Genomic DNA, 21,626 nt, shown 5'->3' with positions numbered 1-21,626 from the left:
CAATCCCAGGACCCCAGGATCATGACCTGAGCCAAAGGCAAACACTTAACCAATTGAGCCACCCAGGCACCCCTCACCATTTCCAATACTTTTTTTTTTTTAAGATTTTATTTATTGGGGCGCCTGGGTGGCTCAGTTGGTTAAGCGACTGCCTTCGGCTCAGGTCATGATCCTGGAGTCCCGGGATCGAGTCCCGCATCGGGCTCCCTGCTCAGCAGGGAGTCTGCTTCTCCCTCTGACCCTCTTCCCTCTCGTGCTCTCTATCTCTCATTCTCTCTCTCTCAAATAAATAAATAAAATCTTTAAAAAAAAAGATTTTATTTATTTATTTGACAGAGACACAGTGAGAGAGGGAACACAAGTAGGGGCAGAGGGAGAGGGAGAAGCAGGCTTCCCTAGGAGCAGGGAGCCCAATGTGGGGCTCGATCCCAGGACCCTGGGATCATGACCTGAGCCGAAGGCAGACACTTAACCGACTGAGCCACCACCCAGGTGCCCCTCCAATACTCTTAAAAATAGGTTAATACCACAAGTTCTTTCGGTTGTTGTTATAGACTTTCTAATATAGAATCAAGACAAAGCAGGTCTATTGATTACTAAATAAAAGGCTAAGTCTGGAGTCTATCCTACTCATTCTCTCAGAAGCAGGATCAAAGTAAGATGAAGCTGGGGAACAAAGACAGCCATTACCACTGCCTGCCCCTAGCCAATACAGGAGTCATAGAGTTGTAAGGGCACCACAAGGCTGAGTGAAGGAAAAATGAGAAAGATGCAACCCCCTTTCAGATACAACATCAGATTCCTATGACTACTAAGATCAGTGGTCAGAAATATTTGGGCTGGGGCGCCTGGGTGGCTCAGTCGGTTAAGCGTCTGCCTTTGGCTCGGGTTATGATCCCGGGGTCCTGGGATCGAGCCCGACATCGGGCTCCGTGCTCCATGGGGAGCCTGCTTCTCCCTCTCCCTTTGCCTCTCCCCCTGCTTGTGCTCTCTTTCGCTATCTTTGTCACTATATGTCTGTCTCTATCAAATAAATAAATAAAATCTTAAAAAAAAAAAGAAATATTTGGGTCAACGGGTTCTTTATATGACCTAGTCTATACCCATGTTCTTTGGGGCTTTATTTCTTTTGGGACCGCTCTCTCTTCTTTCATCAGTTGAGTGGGGGCAGGGGAGGAGGGAACATCAATATGTGGGTTTTACGGGTACCTGCACTGTGGAATTAGTGGGACATTCTTTTGTCAGAGATTGCCAGGTACAGACCAACATTCTCTCACCACTGAGCAAATAGTTGCCCTCTCTGTAAAATATGATTTCTAAACCTTCTTTAGAGCAGTAAGGAAAAAAAAAAATCAATTGTTAATATTCTGTCTGTGTACTTTTCTACTCATTCTAACATCCATAACACCATAAAAGAAAGTGTCAAGGGGCTCCTTGGTGGCTCAGTCGGTTGAGCCTCTGACTCTTGGTCTCAGCTCAGATCTTGATCTCGGGGTCATAAATTCAAGCCATGCACTGGAATCCACACTGGGCATGGAGCCTACTTAAAAAAAAAACAAACCCACAAAAAAAAACCAAAACAAAACACTATCAAACTTGACAATGAATCAAATTCCTAAACTCTTAATATGGGAACTGGCATCCTGAATCCTAAAGCCTGCCTCTGGCTTGCTGGAAGGAAGCAGGAACTCTTGTAAGAGAATAGAGGCTGAAGGTCATATGCTGACTGACAGTGAACCTTGGGCTCAAAGGTGGTAGTGAAAGCCATAGGAAGTCAAAATAATGCTGAAAAATCTCTTGAGTTATACTATCATCCTTATTTTAAGATGAGTTGAAGCTCATAAAAGTGAAGTAACTTGTTTAAGATTACAGTTAAGTGGGTTATTTTTATTTATAATTTATTATGACTTATAGTTGGATTGGTGTGGCTGTCTCAATAATATACTAATAAGGCACTGATAAATTTAAAACTTGTCAGCTTTAATATCTGAGAACTCAGAGGCACCTGGTTGGCTCAGTCGGTTGGGTGTCTGCCTTTGGCTCGGGTCATGATCTCAGGGTCCTGGGATTGAGCCCCACATCCCTCCCTGTTCAGCAGGGAGTCTGCTTCACTCTCTCTGCCCTTCTCCCTGCTTGTGTGCTCTCTTTCTCACTCTCTCTCAAATAGAGAGTGAATTAAAAAAAAAAAAAAAAATCTGAGAATGCAAATGATCCAAACCAAATTAGACCAGTTTTTTTAAGTTGTCAATAATATGCAGGAAGGTATAACTTTCAAGTAAAAAATTTTAACATATTTAACATCTTTTTAATCTCAGTTTTGATTTTATCTCTGGACTAAAATGATACAATTGCTGAGTCTTCTAGTCAGCCTACATTTACAATTCTGGAGGACATGAATATGAGAAATAACCATTTTTTCCTTCTATTTTTAGGTTACTAACCTGATGAACTATGCTTAATATATTTTTTACCTTTAAAATCAAGTTTATAGGCTCTGGGCTAGAAAAATTAAATTTAATTCTAATACACAGCATTTCAAATTCAAAATATATTACCAGAGTTTCCCATTGATCATATTTTGGGTACATGACTTAGTCCAAAAAAACCAAACTAAAGGAAAACAATACCCAGAGAGATGAAAGAAAAATGTTATCTTTCCTTGTTATGTTTATCCTTGATACAAATTCTAAAACAAACATAATTCATGTCTAGTGCCTACCTGAGCCATCAGTGGGAACTGAACTTGCATTGATTCCAGAAAGACCAAACAGAGGACATTCTCGATCTGTGTTGACATGACCCCATTTGTGACATTTAATGCACCTCACGTTTCGAACCTGAGAAATAGTGGATGTTATTTTAGTTATTTAGTAAGAATCTAACAACTGTTCAAATCCCTACTCCTTGGTAGAGTTTAAGTTAAATTACTGTCATTTTTAAAAGATTTCCAGTGAAAGACTCCATGACTATATTTGGTAATTTAACGTAAATACTAATATCTTATAAATTCTGCCTAAAAGCTATGAATCCTATTTCTTTTTGACTGTTACTTGGTGGCAATAAAACAATGTCATCCAAAAAGAAATGGTAAAATACCAAAAAGGAATTACGTTATGGCTGAATCTTAAATTCTCTAATTTTTAAAAGTTAACCTTTAAAGTTTCGGTTTCCTAATCAGGGGTTGGCAAACTTTTTCTGTAAAGAACCAGAGAGTAAATATTTTAAACTTTATGGGCCAGAGGTCTCTGTTCCAACTCTGCCAATGTAGCAGGAAAGTAGCCACAGATAATATGTAAATGAATAAGCAAGGCAGGATTCCAAAAAATGTTATTTCCAACAAGAATCTGGCTTTCTGGTGATATTTTGTCCCGGTTCTAAACAAATAGTTTTAAATCTTTTCTTAACCTTGAGCTAATTCTCCAAATTCCTGAAAACTGAAGAGACCCTTATCATTATAACCCTCAGTACAAAACTTTGATTCCTATCTTTTTTTTTTAAACAGGAGAAAATCAAATTTAATAGGCATATGTACAGGGAATCCACATGAACATGAGATTCTCAATTCCTATTTTATCAGTCTACTACATTTAATGTTTTCTCCCCTAGTCCTTTTACTACCTGATACAAATCAAAACCAGAGAGCCCTTTTCAGCTTACATACCTTTTGGACAACAGTATAAAGAAGTATTTATTAAACAAAAATTATTCTTACAGAGTAAAATATGGGTCACTTACCTGAATACCAAAGGGCTGATCTCTGATGTTCATGTCATCTTTGGCATATCTATTAAGTAGAGAATATGTACAAACACAATATTAAGAACAATTTAATAAATTAAACAGCAGTTATCCTGAAAAGTTTTATAGTTCTAAATACATTATAAAATGTATAACTTCAATAAATACACAGAACTATGAAATCTATTTAGTAATTCCAAACACCACTTATTATTAATTGTCCAGTTTGATGATTTGTGATTTTTTTTTAAAGATTCTATTTATTTATTTGACAGAGAGAGAAACAGCAAGAGAGGGAACACAAGCAGGGGGAGTGGGAGAGGGAGAAGCAGGCTTCCCACTGAGCAGGGAGCCTGATGCGGGGCTTGATCCCAGGACCCTGGGATCATGACCCAAGCCGAAGGCAGACGCTCAACGACTGAGCCACTCAGGTGCCCCTGATGATTTGTGATTTAAAAAAAAGGAAAACTATATAAAATTAAAGTCTATGATCAAGTAAATTAGTTGTATAAAACAAATACCTTTTAACATTAGTTGCCTGCACTAGTGAATGAAAAGACAATATAAGATGGGATATTAGAAAAGTTAGTGATATATATTTCATTTTTTTATTTTATTTTTTTTTAAGATTTTTTATATTTTTTATTTATTTATTTGACAGATAGAGAGACAGCACAAGCAGGCAGAGGGAGAGGGAGAAGCAGGCTCTCCGCTGAGCAGGGAGCCGGACATGGGGCTAGATCGCAGGACCCTGGGATCATGACCTGAGCCGAAGGCAGCCGCTTAACCGACTGAGCCACCCCAGCGCCCTATTTCATCTTTTTTTAAAAAGTTTTTTTTTTTAAGATTTTATTTATTTATTTGAGAGAGAGAGACACAGCAAGAGAGGGAACACGAGCAGGGGAGGGAGAGTGGGAGAAGCAGGCTTCCCGCTTAGCAGGGAGCCCGATGTGGGGCTCGATCCCAGGACCCCAGGATCATGACCTGAGCCGAAGGCAGACACTTAACGACTGAGCCACCCAGGCACCCCATAATATATACTTCATCTTAAAAGAAAACTGGCTCTTACTTTTCCCGGGGGGCTCCTTTCTGCCATTCAAATTTGTATTCGGTCTCTCCTTCTGTTTCTTCTTTCTAAAAACATTCATTAAGAAGTCTTTCAATTTTTCCATAAAATTATAATCTATTGCCAAGTAAATCCAAACACAGAAAATAGTACTTTACCTCTCTGTTCTCTTGATTGCAGATCAAAGATATGGGAGGAAAAAAAAGGTATATCAAGTTAAAAACTTCAACATTAAAGTCTGCTATCATATACTATACTATGATATCATGGTATTTAATTGTAACTTGTAAGAAATTATTGGTTTGACCTTTTTTCTTCTTTCACAAGATAAAATTCAAATCACTAAGGATAAATACAATATTGAATGAGACAGTATGCAATAAGCATGTTAATTCCTAGTTTTTAAACTTTTATATTTTTCATTGACAGAGTATTATGCTATCTATAAGTATATTAAGCAAGAAGAACTAAAGATGTATACACAAATTATAAAAGAATAAATGCACTTCTGCTGATGCTGACATTTTTTCCTCCTCAAAGATCAAGTCATTAAAAAAAGTCAAGTCACGAAATATTACTAGATTAAACAATTATTTTTAGTATTTATTATACTGAATTCAGTATTTTAAAATTACCTTTACAGAATAATAGCAATTTTAAAAGATGAAGAGCAACTTTTATGTATGTATTTATTTAAAGATTATTTATATATACATTTATTTATTTACTTAGAACACAAGCAGGGAGAGGGAGAGAGAATCCTAAGCAGACTCTGTGCTGAGCACGGAGCCCAAAACAGGGCTCAGTCTCATGACCCTGAGATCATGACCTGAGCCCAAATCAAGAGTTGGACACTTAACTGACTGAGCCACCCAGGAGCCCCAAAAGATGAAGAGCAATTTTTAAAAAAATGTCTGTCCTAATAGTTCTCAATCTTTAGTTGTCAACACATCAAAGACTAAAAAAAGGAAATGAAGCAAGTACCTTTTTTAGCTCCTGGTGGGGCCTCATACATGAAATTAAGGCCATTCTTTACACGCTCATCTCCCATAAGCAACCTAAATTAAACAAGAAAGTTAACAATTTTACATAGGAGGAAAAAAATTACAGAATAATCATTCCCCATCTCTCACAACCCTACGGGAGTTAAGAGAAAATATTTTTGTTAGAGATAAAGTTCCAAAACTTTACTTCACTGATTAAATAACATCTGAAGTACATGAATAGAAAGTCAAACAGTGCTGTCTCTTTAGTAACTGGTTTTAATTTGAGACTTTCTCATTACCTGAGAGATCTTCGCCCTTCCAACAGAAAAGAGGAAAAAATGCCATGGTCACTCTCAGATGCTTTTCTTAAACTTTAAAATGCTATGGAAATAATGACAGCTTTGAAATCCTATATGGCAGCACAAATTTGGAATTAAGTTAAATAGTGACAACATTTTTTTCTTAATTGTGAGGGATCAAACAGTTTTGGAAAAATGAGTCTCTCTGGAATTTCTTTAGAAAGTCAAATCCAATTAATGCTTGTAATAAGAGTCAAAGTCAATAGGAGAATCAAATTCTTTGATGAGGCCGAAGAGAAGAGTTTAAAGATATTCTACAACAGGTTAATTACTATGATGGAATCAATGTCTGCTGCACCTCAAAAATCATTTTCTTTCTAGTTCTAACACTGAAAATTCCCAATTTGGGTTCTGTTTAGAGAGATATGCAGTGATTTTTTTTTAAAAAAAGCTCTGCAATAAATTGAATGCCTGGTTGAGTTAAACTTTTAATTCATAAGATCCAAGTAAGTACTGATTATAAAGATGAAAGCTAAAGAGTGAATAGAATCTCCTCTTATACTTGAAAAAGGCAATCACAAAGGGTATATTACATAATTATAATTCTTCTCTTATTTCCATTGGAATTTATATAGAACCGTAAAAAAAAAAAAAGGAAGAGAGCAAAAAAAAAAGGAAGAGAGCAAAAGGATGACAGATCTATATCCATACAATGGAATATTATTTTGCAATAAAAAGGAATGAACTACTGATACTGCTACAAAATAGATGAACTTCAAAAACATTATACTAAGTGAAAGAAGCCAGTCACAAAAGACCATTTCTATGTATGATCCCATTTATATGCTAAGTTCAGAACAGGCAAATCTACAGAGACAGAAAGTAAATTAGTGGTTACTTAGGGTTGACAGGTAGAGGGACAGGATGTGGGAATGGGAAGTAACTGCTAACGGGTACAATATTTCTTTTTCAGATGATGAAAACGTTCTGATATTAGATTATGGTGATGGCTCCAAAACTCTGTAAATATATATACTTAAAGCCAACATACACTTTTAACAAATTATATGTTAAATTAACACCATTTTAAAAGTTAAAATCAAGCATATGAAAAGCTCAATATCATTAGTTATTAGAAAAATATAAATATAAACCATAGAGAAATATAAATTAAAACCATGAGATACCACTGCATACTAATTAGGATGGCTATTATGGAAAAAAAAAAAGGAACATAATAAACACTGGCAAGGACATGGAGAAAGTGGAACCCTTGTGCATTACTGGTAGGAATGTAAAATGGTGCAGCTACTATGGAAGAGTTTGGTGGTCCTTTAAAAGCTAGATACAGAATTACTATATGATCCAGCAAATCTATTCCTAAGTATATACCTAAAGGAACTGAAAGCAGGGGCTTAAACAGATAAGATATTTGCATGCCAATGTTTACAGAAGCATTACTCACAACAGCCAAAAGGCAGAAGCAACTCGAGTGTATATCCATGGATGGATGGATAAACAAAATATGGTATATACATACAATGGAATATTAATCAGCCATAAAAAGAAAAAAGTTCTGACACATGCTACAATATGGATGAATCTTGAACACATTGTGCTAAGTGAAATAAGTCAGACACAAAGAGACAAATATTTTTTTCTACTTATAGGAAGCACCTATAACAGGCAAATTCATAGAGATAGGAAGTAAAATAGTGGTTACCAGGGGCTGGACACAGGTGCCAAGCTGGTAGGGCAGTCAAAGGCCAAAACTGAAACAATCTGGGCACCAAAATAAGTAACAATAGTATTGGATTATAACCCATTAAATAAATACCTGAGTCCATACTGATAGAAATAAATAATTAAATAAATAACTAAAGGAGGGAAAGGGAAAATTCTTTTTTCCACAGGAATTCAAAATTTAAAATGTAGAAGGAATGAGAGGAATAGATTAGAATACCACAGTAATAATTGATGCAGGCAATATCCACCAGTGAATGCTAAATTAGTGAACAATAGTTCAAGGAAGAACAGGATATTTGTATAGCTTCAAATATTAAATTACAAAGAGAATAAGAATAAGAATAAGAATTCTTATCATATGATATTTTCTGTTCTGCCATCCATACCTAGAATAAAGTAACTCTTTTTTAAGATAAAGAATAAACAGGGGATGCCTGACTGGTTCAGTTGGTAGAACATGCGACTCTTGATCTCAGGGTCTTGAGTTCAAGCCTCATGTTGGGAATGGAGCCTACTTAATTAAAAAAAAAGAAAAGAATAAACAATATAATCTGTTGCAAACCTACTTTTCCACTTCCACTATCTCTCTTTATCAGCCCAACTCAACTATCGGCTGCTTCCCTGAACACCCTCTCTACTTTCCCTGTGATCTTTAATAAGCTTTTACTATATGTAAATCAGGGTTTCTCAACAGTGATGCTACTGACATTTTGGACCAGATCATTCTTTGCTGTGTGGGGCTGTCCTGCATACTATAGGTTGTTTTGTTTGTTTTTTTCTGAACGTAGGTTGTTTTGCAGCATCCCCAGTCTCCACCCACTAGATGTTGGTAGCATCCAACCTCTGATTTGTGACAATCAAAAAGGTGTCCAAACACTGCCACAGGTCCCCTGGCAAGGGCATGGGTGTGTGGGGGGGCAATAATGGTCTTCAGATAGAACCACAGATCTAAATCCTCATAGTTCAGCTCAAATATCACTTCTTTCATGAAGTCTTACTTTGTTATCCCAAATTATTATTCTGTCCTACATTAGCATGCTATAGTTTTTAAAACATTTGTGTTTTTAATATATCAGTTATTATATTCAGCTTTGAACTGTAATACTTAGTAGGTATTCCTGGGGGCAGAGACAAACTATGTATCACACTTTTATAAGCCCCTGTAACAAAAAGGCCTGCTATTTATTATCTTGCATGGAAGGTACTCAATAAAAGTTAACCAGATTAAACAGAATTAGTGAGAAAAGTACTTAATTGAAACTAAAAGTTTTATTTCTGGGGCACCTGGGTGGCTCAGTTGTTAAGCGTCTGCCTTCAGCTCAGGTCATGATCCCAGGGTCCTGGGATCGAGCCCCACACCGGGCTCCCTGCTCAGCGGGAAGCCTGCTTCTCCTTCTCCCACTCCCTCTGCTTGTGTTCCCTCTCTCGCTGTGTCTCTCTTTGTCAAATAAATAAATAAATAAAATCTTTTAAAAAAATAAAAATAAAAAGTTTTATTTCTGTAATTTCACTCCTAATATACTATATTTTAAAGAGAATATTTAGTAACAGTTTAGTAGTACTTATATTCCATATTTTGATGAAAAACAGAAATGAGCTGAAGAAAGTATGGTCTATATAACTAAAGCACCACTATTCACTGCTTGATTAACCAAGAGCAACCAGCTTGAGTTAGACTTGCTAATATAAACATAAAATTACAATAAATAAAGGGCAGGTCCTATGCTGGAATAAACCAATAAAGGACTCTAGCTATGATCCTGCCATTAATAGAGCAACGACATGTAGGTCAAGTAGAGACACTTCATTTTACTTCTTGAAGGTGTCCTGTGCATCTCTTCATTTCAGTGTACGCTAAAGAAATATCTTTGTAAGCTGTCTCAGTAGTTTGAGTATAGACTTTCATTGTTCTTCCAACTTTTACCTAAGTTGGGATTTGCTCATAAACTGTATATAGAGTCACATCAATGTATGTTTTATGTGAATTATGGGTAAGGTTGGAAAAAGTGGCAATGTATAGATATAAGAGTAAAAAGGGTACACAGGAAATAGAATCCTATCATTGGGGCATTCAATCCAAAAAAAACTAATTTAATATATGATTTAATAAGTGATCATTCTCATGCAACTGATTAGTCTAAAAACCCTAGCATATAAGCAAAATAAGTCAATCAGAGAAAGACAATTATCATATGATCTCACTGATATGTGGAATTTAAGAAACAAAACACGATCATAGGGGAAGAGAGGGAAAAATAAAACATGACAAAAATCAGAGAGGGAGACAAACCATAAGAAACTCTCAATCATAGGAAACAAACTGAGGGCTGCTGGAGGGGAGGCGAGTGGGGGGATGGGGTAACTGGGTGATGGACTTTAAGGAGGGCATGTGATGTAATGAGAACTGGGTATTATACAAGACTGATGAATCACTGACCTCTACCTATGAAACTAATAATACATTACGTTAATTAATTGAATTAAAAAAAAAGCCAACCATACACACACAAATAAAACCACTAGCATAGTGGAATTTCTTACCTATTATCATAGGATTCTTGTTCTTTAAGATACTGTTGCATTAATTCTTCTTGTTTCTTCTTATCATATGATATTTTCTGTTCTGCCATCCATACCTAGATTAAGTAAAAAATTTAAGTTAAATAAAAAGTTTGCTTTTCTTTATAATAAAATATAAAATGTTATCATAGTTTACAACATAACCTGTTTGGCCATAATGACATCACCACAAAATACCAGCTAAAAAGTCTGATTTGTGCCTTGATATAGGTCCTTAAATCTAGTCATTCAAAACAGCTAAACTTTCAGGCAAAAATATCAAACTTAAGAACCACTTTGAGCACCTGTGGTACAACAGCTTCTTGCACTGAGTCTCTGTGTTATCTCAGAGAAGAGAATGACCATCTTTCTATATGGAACATGTCTAGTCTAGAAAACGTCTAGGGCACAACCAGTAGGAATAAATAATGCCCACCAATGCCAATGGGTAACACAGACACTCCAAAAGAGGAGAAATGGAGGATAAGGAAAAGAAAAAAAGAAAAGAAACTGAAAGGTAATTGTAGAAAAAAGGGAAGAGACAAGAGAGGAAACAGAGACAACACAGATGCGTCAAATGTCTTGGGAGTTGCTCAAGGGCACCACACCACAGGCTGAATGTGTCCCTATGTGAAATCCTCAAAATCATAAAAGTGGTGGAGGTAAAAAGTTCACACAACTTATTCAAGGATACTTAATCAGGTTATTTCTAGGTTTAAAAGATTTCAATGCCTTCCTACTGCTTTTAGAGTAAAGGACACAGTATTTGACAACCATTCAATCTAAACAGCAAGTCAGAACTTTCTCTCCAAACATGCTAAGTTTTAAGAAGGTAAACTGGAGGACAAATACTTACATTGATAAAATTATAATTATTAATTGTGGGGCAGATAGGTGTGGTGAGGAGGGTGTGGGACAAACTGCCATTACTCAATTTTAGAAGCAAAACAGGGGTAGTTACCAGTATTTTAGTAGTGATAAAATAGGAAGGTTCTAAGGGGACACTGTTTTAGATGTGGACAAGGAATTCATATGGAAATAAAAGCAAAAACAGAAATGAAAAGAGAATTCTTCAGGGACAGCATATACCAGAAATTTCTTTTGGTACAAGTTTCCTGAAAGTTTCTTCCACTGACTTCATACTTACCAATGTAATGTTATAGAACAAAAAAAATCCCTATACTTGGAATAGGCAATAAAAAGCACATTTGGAATTTTCACTGTAGCTCAAAATGAAAACAGCTGCAACAAATATATTCAGGGTGTCACTGCCTGGTAGAATAACACATTAATAATATTCAAATGAATAGGATATTATTTCTAAAAGAATACCATTTCTTTAAAGCTCTAGATTTTACAAAGTTATTTATTAGTCTCAATTGCTCAAGAGCTTAAATACATATTGAGTACCATGGACTGGAATAAAAATAAAACACACTTTTGCCTTCAAAATGCTCAGAATCTAATAAAAATTATATAGCTTTTCTGTATGTTTAAGCTATTTCATAATAAGAAAAATGAATTGTGTAAATAATAATAAAGTTTGATATCAGGATAAAAGAAATATGCCCAAGATAAACAGAACAAGATAGTGATTAGAGGACAGGAGGAAGTCTGGTATAATGGAATGCTTTCTAGCAAGTTTTGGTTTTTAGAAGTTAATTTTTTTTAAAGACTTATTTATTTTATTTTAGAGAGAGGGGGGAGAGAGAATCTGAAGCAGACTCCCCACTGAGCGCGGTGCCTGACAGGAGGCTCAATCTCACGAACCCAAAACTGTGACCTGAGCTGAAACCAAGAGTTGGACACTCAACCATGTGAGCCACCCAGGCACCTCTAGAGGTTAATTTTTAAATTAAGTAACTATATTCATAGGTAGCCAAGGTTATAATTTCTTATAATCTTTCTAAAGATGTTCTAATGCATATATACATAAAATTACACATATATGTATATACATATATAAAACAAACATACACACTCTTTTCATAAATGGTAACATATACTGCATACATGCACACAGAATATGCATAAAGTAAAACCGAATATCATGGAGATCATTCCTAGATCAGTAAATAAAAGCTTTCCTGGTTTCGGGGGAGGACAGGCTGAATATCATTCCACTGTGGAGCTATCCCATCATTTATTTAATTAATCTCCTGCTGTACTGATGGGCATTTAAGTAATTTCCAATATTTTGCCATTATAAACTCTGCTTCAACAAATAACACCATACATAAATAATTTCATACATGTTAAGCAGGGTTTTGAAGAGGATCAAAATTTTGCCAAGGAAAAAACAGGGTAAGATATTACCAGTAGAGGGAACAACTCAAAGGCCCAAATGTGTAAAATAGGAATTAAGTAGTTTGATATTACTGGAGTATAAAATCTGAGGAAGAACAGCAATAGGGGATGAAGAAGGAAAAATAAACTGAAGTTAGATAACTAGGACTTAATCCTGTAGTATTTTAATAAGGAGCCAAAAGAGATCAGAATTGTGTTTTAAAAAGACTACTCTATGGAAACAACCCAAATATTCATCAATAAATGGATAAATAAAATGTGCTATATTCATACAATGGAATTATTAAGCAATAAAAAGGAATACAATACCGATACATTCTACCACATGGATGAACTTCTAAAACTTTATACTAAGAAAAAGAAACGATTCATAAAAGGCCACATATTGCATGATTCCATTTATAGGAAATGTCCAGAATAGGCAAACCTACAGAAACAGAAAGGAAGTTAGTCGTTACCTAGGGAGGGAGAGCAGGGAAGGTTAAGAACAAAAGGAGAGTGACTACTAACAGACACAGTTTTTTGTGGGAGGTGATGAAAATGTTCTATAATTGTTTGTGGTGGTGACTGCACAAATCCGAGAATATACTAAACATCACTGAATAGTACACTTTAAGTGGGTGATTGTATGGTATGTGAATTATATCTCAATAAAACTGCCAAATTAAGAAAATATTATTCTCATGGCTATATAGAGAATGGAGTCAAGAGGGGTCAAGACTGGAGTAAAAAAAACCAAAAAAACAAAAACCTCTTAGGAAATTTAACAGTTTAGGTGGAAGATGATGAGGGTCTAAGCTAAGAAACAGGCAGTAGAGACAAAGAGGAGAGATGAATTCAAGAGATATTTGGAAGGTAAGACAAAGAGAATTTACTAGCTACCTAGATAAAGGAGTGATGGAATCTTGAAATTTCTGGCTTCGGTGTCAGGATGGATTTGTGTTACTACCTCTATTTCCTACTAATATGAGATAGGAAGTATAAAAAGAAGAGCAGATTTAGGATGAAAAATATATCCATTTCAGATATGCTGAGTTTGAGATGCCTGTAATATACGAAGATGACACTGTCTAGTATATAGTTGTCTAGAGGTGCCTTAAGCTAGGGCGAGAAAACTTAGAATGTAGATTTGAGAGTCGGGAGTAGAGAGGGAGTAGTTAAAACGATGAAATTGGATGTGGCTGTCTGGAAAAGCATATAAAGTAAGCCACAGGCCAAGGATGAAGCTCTGGGTAACACATGTATTTTAGGGTCAGGCTACAAATAAGTTTGTGTGTAGAGGCAATTAGCATTTTATTGGGCAATTCCTCTATGTGGTGGGCCCATGCTAGGTGGTACATTGTTTCAAAACCTTTATACACCATCCTATTTAGTCCTCAAAACAATTTCTCAAGGCAAGGTAACGGATACTGGTCATTTTAAATTTACAGATTAGGAAATGGGGATAAGGGATATTAAATATTTGTGCAAGGTCTCAGGGCTAAAAGTGACTGTGCTGAAATAACTAGAATCCAGGTCTGTTTCCAAGGTCAGACTTTTCCTACTTCACCACTCTTGCTTTCCACTGTCCTACTATTCAGCACGGTTTTTCTGTACTGAACCGAGTATGCCTGTAACCGATTTAAAAAGCCAAAACGGGGGCGCCTGGCTGGCTCAGTCGCAGAACGTGTGACTCCTGATCTCGGGGGTCGTGAGTTCGAGCCCCACGTTGGGTGTGGAGATTACTTTAAAAAATATAAGCAAATACAAAAATAAAGCCAAACGTCGTCGTGTATCTGAGCCTAATGTAACACTGTGTATACTTCAATTAAAAAATAGTAAAATAAATAGCCAAACTTCAAAGAGGTCATCAGACAGACGCTACATGACTAGGTGGGATAAAAAGAGGAAGCAAGAGGTGACTTTATTTCCCTTTTAAGAGTTATCTTAAATAAACAGGGAATCATCTTTGGACAGGATGGCAGAGCTCAGAAGCCACGATCTCTGGGAACCAGAAGCAGCTGAGGAAGTAATGAGGAACCTTATGATCAGACTTCTTCATATCTTAAAGATTTACATTCTAGCTGACAAGCCGACCGAGCAGACGAAGGCTGCCCGTCTTCTGGCTGATGTAGAATAGGCGTCGAGGGCCAGCTTTGTCAGCGAGTTTCTCAGCGGAGAAGGGGCGAGAAGATCAGGGCTTTAGGCCTGGGGAAGAGGTGACTGTCCCAGGAATCCCAGAGACACCACCACTTTCACCTCCAGCAGCCCCTGGGAACCCAGAAGCCAAGGGCCAGAACCCTCCCCTGCTCCCCTTACTTACTTTTTTGATATTGGACTTGGAGGCGGGATGAAAGTCCTTCTTGCACATGAAATTGGCGAAAGACTTCCCCATCCTAAAGCCTAAGGTGGGGAAGGTAGCCGCTAGACCTGTGAACAACGTAAACAAACACTGCCTCCTAACCGGAACTGCGCCGCCAGGGGGAGAGGGAACTTCCGCGGTCAAAGGTGACAGCTTCCGGCGACTAGAGCCTCCGCCTACCCCAGCACGCCCTTCCCCCTTTCATTGAGGGTAGGTCCTGGGGCCGGGGGGAGGGGCGTGAATGGGGGAGGGGCGTGAACGGGAGAGGGGCGTGCGTAGCGGAGGTGCGAAGTGGGCAGCCGCGAGGGGCCGCACGGGCGGGACCGAGGGGCTGTGGGAGGTGCCCCGGGTCTGAGGTGAGCGGGCGGCGGGCTGAGCGCCGCCAGCGGGGGTGTGGAGTGTGTGCTGGGTGGGAAGGGGTGTTTGAGGTTCGAGCCCTTTAGTCTGTGGACTCTGACTCGGGTTCCATGAAGTTTTCCGCACCGATTTTCTCGTCTGCGTTGTGAAAACAGTAATTCTCGCCCAAACTGTAGTACGTTCGTATGGATCAAACGATGTGATGTTTCTGAAAGCTCTTGGTGAACTAAAGCATAAAATAGAATGCCAACTCCACGAGAGCGAGGATTATATTTTGTTACCAGCTGTACGGTGTCTGGCTGAGAAAGATGTTCATAAACATTTGTTGAATGATGAATGCGTACTAGGAGTTCGTAAAGACTCTCAAACCTTCCCTTTCTAAGTGGGCTAGGTGTTTTCCTAACTAGGGGGCATGTTTCCTTAGCTTCTCGTAGGACGCCAGTTAGACAGCACTGATCATCTAGTGCAGCTTGACGGCCCTTGAGACTCCAGGGTTTTCAAGGAACGTGGCTGCTACCGCTGTAGGGGATCCACCAACCCAGTCCTCTCTCAGGGAGGCAGTGGGTGTGATAGCAAGAATAAACCTTTTGTGAGAAATTTACTCTTCTGTCCAATAATAACTATAACAGCTTTCTTTGCGTGTCTGATATGTGTCAGGCACTATGCAAAAAAGCTTTACACATTGTCTTATTAAATTCTAATAACAGCCTCCTGAGATATTTACCAACGAGACAGAAGGCTTAGATAGGGATTAAATAGCCTGCCGAGGATATGCAGTGGTAGAAATAATTTTGGAACACAAAGAAAAGGCGATCCAGGACCTAAAGGTTGGAATTCACACAGAAAAGAACAGCAGCTATCGTGTAACTGAGGAACTATCCATAGCTGAGGAAAAGAGACAAGTCTTAAGAATTCAGGCTAAAGGTGTTTCTTTCTTACTTGAGTCATTTTGATTTTTTAATGAAACATTTATTAGATTTATGTTCTGTTTTTAAATTGCTAGCCTTTATTTGTATAAAGCCATCCTAAAGTTTGGGCATTATAAAATAAAGGAAAGCAGGAAACTCAAAAAAAGTATGTCCATTCTGGAAGCAAATATATTCTACCAAAATTGAGGATTTAAGATTTTCCAAATTACAAATGAAGACACAATGTTGATACTAAATTCTGCAATCAGGATTTACAAGTTATGTATGTGAACTTCTTCCTGGAAATATCAACAAAAACAATGTTTTTGTATTTGTCTGATTCAGTGAGTTTTTAAAAATTTTAGTCGTCTCAGTATTATAATCTGTGTATTCTTCTCCAGCTCAGCATTATATTCTGAGTGTGTTCTTCTTGTTTGAGGAAATATTGGGACTTTTCATAAGTTCAGGGGATGAGAATACAAAGATTAATAAAGTGTACTCCCAGCCCTCAATGATCTTACTATCCAGAAGGAGACTCATGTATGTGCACAGATATGGAAACTTGTATGTGTACACAGATATGGTCTTCATAGCAGTAAAATGCAGGCTTCCCAAATATGGAAATAGTGAAAGGAGATTCAGGGAAGACTTCAGGAGAGAAAGATCTTAGAGGATAAATTTGACCTATAGACTAGAAGAAGATACTGGTCATTGCTATGTTCTTACTGATTCTCGTAGTACAGGATTCATTCCCAAGTCGTTTTCTTTCTGATTTTTGTAGTACAGTATAAAGTTTAACCTTTAACGAACACCCTTTATTAGGTATGGCAATAACATCCATTGGTCATCAAGTAAAATTCTTTGTTTTGTATGTACTAAAAATGTTTTTCTCCTTTTATTTTGAATCTTCTATATGTTTTTTAGTTTTTTAAAAAATGGAACCTTGTTCCTGTGATACTTTTGTGGCATTACCTCCAGCAACTGTTGGTAACGGGATTATTTTTGGGAAAAATTCAGATAGATTGTGCGATGAAGTACAGGAAGTAGTTTATTTTCCTGCTGCAGTTCATGATAACCCGAGAGAACATCTTCAGGTGGGTGAAGTACATGTTTTGTTAGCAATAGTTTTCTTTAAAAAATATCATAAACAGCTTTTTTAAAAAAAATAATTACCTAGCTATTTGGCAGGGACTATAGAAGTTAAAAATTCAAGGATTTAAATTTGAAAAATAATTTGAGTCAGAACTAGATTTCTGGTCTTATATTTCAATGATTTGGAGGAAGCTGAAATAACAATAAAAATAATTGTTAATTCTTTGATCAAATATTTGAATGTTTATCATACACAAGCATGTCAAATAGGGCAAAGATTTAAAGCGTGCTGTCAAGACCAGTTCTGTCTTCCAGGAGCTTAGGGTCTAGTAGAGGAATAGGATGTGTATGTAACTAACCCTATTATAAAGTAGGGTGGTTTAAATGCTAAATTTAAGTAAGAGCAACAAGTTGTGACAGCAGTGGAGAAGGAGCAGTTAATTCAGACTAGAGAATCAAGGAAGTCTTCACCAGGAGCTGGGGTTTCAGCTGGAGTTTGATGGACAGAAAGTATTCTGATTGGTATAGAATAGAGAAAGTCATTCCAGTCTCTAGAAGTAACAGTTTTATCATTAAAAAAGGCTTATGGGGCCCTGTGATAATACTATTAACATGCATTTTATGCAGTCCATTTGGTAGTATACACATTAGTTAAAGGATCCTTTAAAAATTATTAAAAATCCATTCAACATGGAACTTAAAACGTTTCACATTATGCTTTTATTGCTGTTATGTATTTTTCAGATTTCATTTTGTTGCTATTCTAATACTAAAATATATTAAATATTAGATGTTTTCTGTATACAGGCCTTTTTTTTTCTTTTGCAAGACTATTCATTTTAGATCCATTTCCACTTTCTCTCTTTATGTTTAAATTTCTCCTATTCTGTAAACCAGTGGTTCTGATTCTTTATACTACTACTATACTACTTTATACTACAGTATATATATATATATATATATACATATATATATATATATTAAAAATATGTACACCCATCACACCAGATGGGTGATTTCCACAGGTTACATAGGCTTCTATAGCAATTCTCTTGTATATAAGGGCTACCATATGGGACTTATGTCACTAATTAAGAAATACTGAACATTGAGATTGAGATTCATTCCCTTTAAGCTTCAACTGAATACATCTTCCTCTACAAAATATTTCAAGATTTCACAACTAGAAACTCTCTCTCCTGAGCTTGCGTTAACACCTCACTTTTACTTTTCTTAATGGCCCTTACACTTTACATTTTTGTTGTATTTTAGTTAGTGTAAAAGTCTTCGTTTCTCAAAAGCAAGATCTGTATCTGATTCATCTTTATAACTAATATATCTCTTAGCAGAGTGCTTTGTAGTAAGAGATGCTTAATAAATATTTGAATGAATAAAAGCTTTAGGGTCAATTCTGAAGATATTTTAAGGGTAATAATTTATTATAGAAAATTTTAAGTTAGTTATACTTTATTTCATAATGGGCATGTCTTCTGCTTGATTTGTAAGATTCTGAAACTTGATAACTTTTTCTTTTTTGGTTTTATAGTTGTTGCTATGATTTTCTTTACAGTGTACTTACATAGAAATTGATCAAGTTCCTGAAACATATGCTGTTGTCCTTAGTCGCCCAGCTTGGTTATGGGGGGCAGAAATGGGAGCCAATGAGCATGGAGTTTGCATTGGGAATGAAGCTGTCTGGGGAAGAGAAGAAGTTTGTGATGAAGAGGCACTACTGGGCATGGACCTTGTCAGGTTATTTTTTAATTATATTTTTTCAGTATAGAACTTGTCTAACACTCTTATAAGTTTTATTTTCCTATTTTTCCCATATTTTGGACATTGATACTTTATAGTTTGTGTTAAAATGCTTCAGAGTACAGACACACCTCATCTTATTATGCTTTGCCTTATTGCACTTCACAGATATTGCAGTTTTTACAAATTGAAGGGTTGTGGCAATGTTATGCCAGGCAAGTGTATCAGCACCATTTTTCCAGCAGCATTTGCGGACTTTGTGTCTCTGTGTCACATTTTGGTAATTCTCACAATATTTCAAACTTTTTATTATTATTATATTTGTTATGGTGATCTGTAATTAGTGATTATAACTTGGTGAAAGCTCAGATAATGGTTAGCATTTTTTTAGCAAGGAAGTATTTTTAAATTAAAGTATGTAATTGTTTTTTTAGACATAATGCTGTGGCACACTTAATAAACTATAGTATAGTGTGAACATAACTTTTATATACACTGGGGAACCAAAAAATTCATTTGACTCGCTTTTTGTGATATTCGTTTTATTCCAGTGATCTGGAACTGAACCTGCAGTATTTCCAAAATATGCTTATATATGCATGTAATTTGCAGACTCAAAGATCATTAATTGGGAGAAGGAAAGGAGTTGAAAATTATGATTCATTTATGTGAATTATATGAAGTACCTAACATACTTTATCAGACCTTAATTAATTCTCACAGTAACCTCATGGGCTATATATTATTATCCTCATTTTATAGTTGGACATTGATCTATGATTCCAAAGACTTTGTTTTCATGATTCCAAACTGACTTCGGAAGGAATGGCTTAGAAGTTGGATTTCAGTTTATCCATTAACTTGAAAGAGTTTTTGCTTTGAATATAAACAAAAAATCTCATGTGCATGAAATTATTTAAGAGAAATGATGGAAATTTATTTTAATCTGAGAACTTTTATATTTTTATTTTAGACTTGGCCTTGAAAGAGCTGATACAGCTGAAAAAGCCCTCAATGTCATTGTTGATCTATTAGAAAAATATGGCCAGGGTGGAAATTGTTCAGAGAGTACGATGGTATTTAGCTATCACAATAGTTTCCTGATAGCTGATAGGAATGAAGCCTGGATTCTGGAGACTGCAGGGAAGTACTGGGCTGCAGAAAAAGTACGAGGTATGGACAACTTTTCATGATTTGTTTTTTTTTTAATTTGTCTTATAATTAATAAAATAACCCCCTTAACTGCAGACATTGCATTTAATTGTTTCTCAAGATTTATAATCCAGTGCAATGAAGGGTTGAACTTCAGGGAAATGAAAAAATTTGAAAGAATGTTAACAGTGAAAGAGCACTACAAGGGGCTTTTCTGAAAAAGAGAAAAAGTGTTCTCTCTTTTCCATATTATGATATTAATTTTATATAACCTGTATATATTTTCTGTGCTGCATCTCTTGGTTGTTTTAGTACTTTTTTTTAAAGATTTTATTTATTTATTTGAGAGAGAGAGAGAATGAGAGATAGGAAGCACAAGAGGGAAGACGGTCAAAGGGAGAAGCAGACTCCCTGCTGAGCAGGAAGCCCGATGCGGGACTCGATCCTGGGACTCCAGGATCATGACCTGAGCTGAAGGCAGTCGCTTAACCAACTGAGCCACCCAGGTGCCCTGTTTTAGTACTTTTCTGCTTCTTAATAACCCCGTGCCATTTCTTCCTCTTTTAACTTTGGGGTGAACTCAAACATTTTATTGCCTGTGGATATGGAGGTGAGAAAGGGGGAGTGCTCCTGGGGATTAGTATCTGTCAGTTAGTGGCTGGAAAGAATATGTTGATACAATAGTAAAGAGTAAATATTGAGTAAAATAACAATTTGATTGTTTTAGGATGCTTTGCATGCATTTTTTTCATGGTTTCTTTGTGACCATATATTCCTTTCATTTCTCAAGTGACGAAATCTGGAGATGTGAATGAAGTGCTTTACTTGAGGCAGCGATTGAAAGACTTAGAATTTAAATCTTTCCATCCTGACTCTCAGTTCAATATTCTTTCATTAGAGTTACAGCCTTGTACTCAAGCATGATCATGTACCTTCTATGTACTTACCTCCTGGATCTCCTAGTTTTACAGGAGAGATAATTTGCACATGTAAAATATTAAATGCCTGAATGATTCAGGCACATAGATGATGTGAACATTTAGAGAAAGGAAAAGTCGTTGTGGGCTGGAGAAATTCAGAAAGTCTTCATGAAGGTAGCCTTGCACTTTGGAGGATTTGGATATTATTTTTCAAAATAAGTTCTTGCCAATTGTTTTGATGACATTTTATTTTATATTTTGCCTGTTTTTATTTTGTATAATATATAAAATTGAATTTAGACTATTTTCTTACTTTATAATTGGCCTGATTGTACCACTAGCACTCTTTATTTTATTAAGTGTGCTAAATGCAAGAGAGAAATGAATAAATGTATTCTCT

The 21,626-nt window shown here is 36.4% G+C and overlaps 2 protein-coding genes across 4 annotated transcripts in view; one reads left to right on the top strand and one right to left on the bottom strand.

Moving 5' to 3' along the window:
- Positions 1–15,168, bottom strand: part of CIRSR (corepressor of RBPJ and splicing regulator) — a 36,405-nt gene extending 21,237 nt beyond the window's left edge. The window contains exons 1-7 of the mRNA XM_073882315.1: positions 15,004–15,168; positions 10,377–10,471; positions 5,789–5,862; positions 4,963–4,973; positions 4,808–4,872; positions 3,736–3,784; positions 2,720–2,837 (exon numbers count right to left, since the gene is read on the bottom strand). Of these exons, the coding sequence (XP_073738416.1) occupies positions 2,720–2,837; positions 3,736–3,784; positions 4,808–4,872; positions 4,963–4,973; positions 5,789–5,862; positions 10,377–10,471; positions 15,004–15,075 (484 nt within the window). The 5' untranslated portion in view covers positions 15,076–15,168. The remainder of the gene's footprint in view (positions 1–2,719; positions 2,838–3,735; positions 3,785–4,807; positions 4,873–4,962; positions 4,974–5,788; positions 5,863–10,376; positions 10,472–15,003) is intronic.
- Positions 15,169–15,189: 21 nt separating this feature from the next.
- SCRN3 (secernin 3) overlaps positions 15,190–21,626 on the top strand; it is a 33,831-nt gene continuing 27,394 nt past the window's right edge. For 2 of the 3 annotated variants that reach the window (XM_025850042.2, XM_025850058.2), the window contains exons 1-4: positions 15,269–15,398; positions 17,232–17,401; positions 18,970–19,151; positions 20,128–20,327. In XM_025850042.2, coding sequence (XP_025705827.1) covers positions 17,243–17,401; positions 18,970–19,151; positions 20,128–20,327 — 541 coding nt within the window. In that variant the 5' untranslated portion in view covers positions 15,269–15,398; positions 17,232–17,242. The other variant, XM_025850050.2, reaches the window with a different exon arrangement.

The sequence above is a fragment of the Callorhinus ursinus genome, unplaced genomic scaffold (genome assembly GCF_003265705.2).
Source record: "Callorhinus ursinus isolate GAN/ISIS: 27379988/994484 unplaced genomic scaffold, GSC_fseal_2.0 scaffold2, whole genome shotgun sequence".
NCBI lineage: Eukaryota > Metazoa > Chordata > Mammalia > Carnivora > Otariidae > Callorhinus > Callorhinus ursinus.
This window is presented reverse-complemented; position numbering and strand designations above follow the sequence as displayed.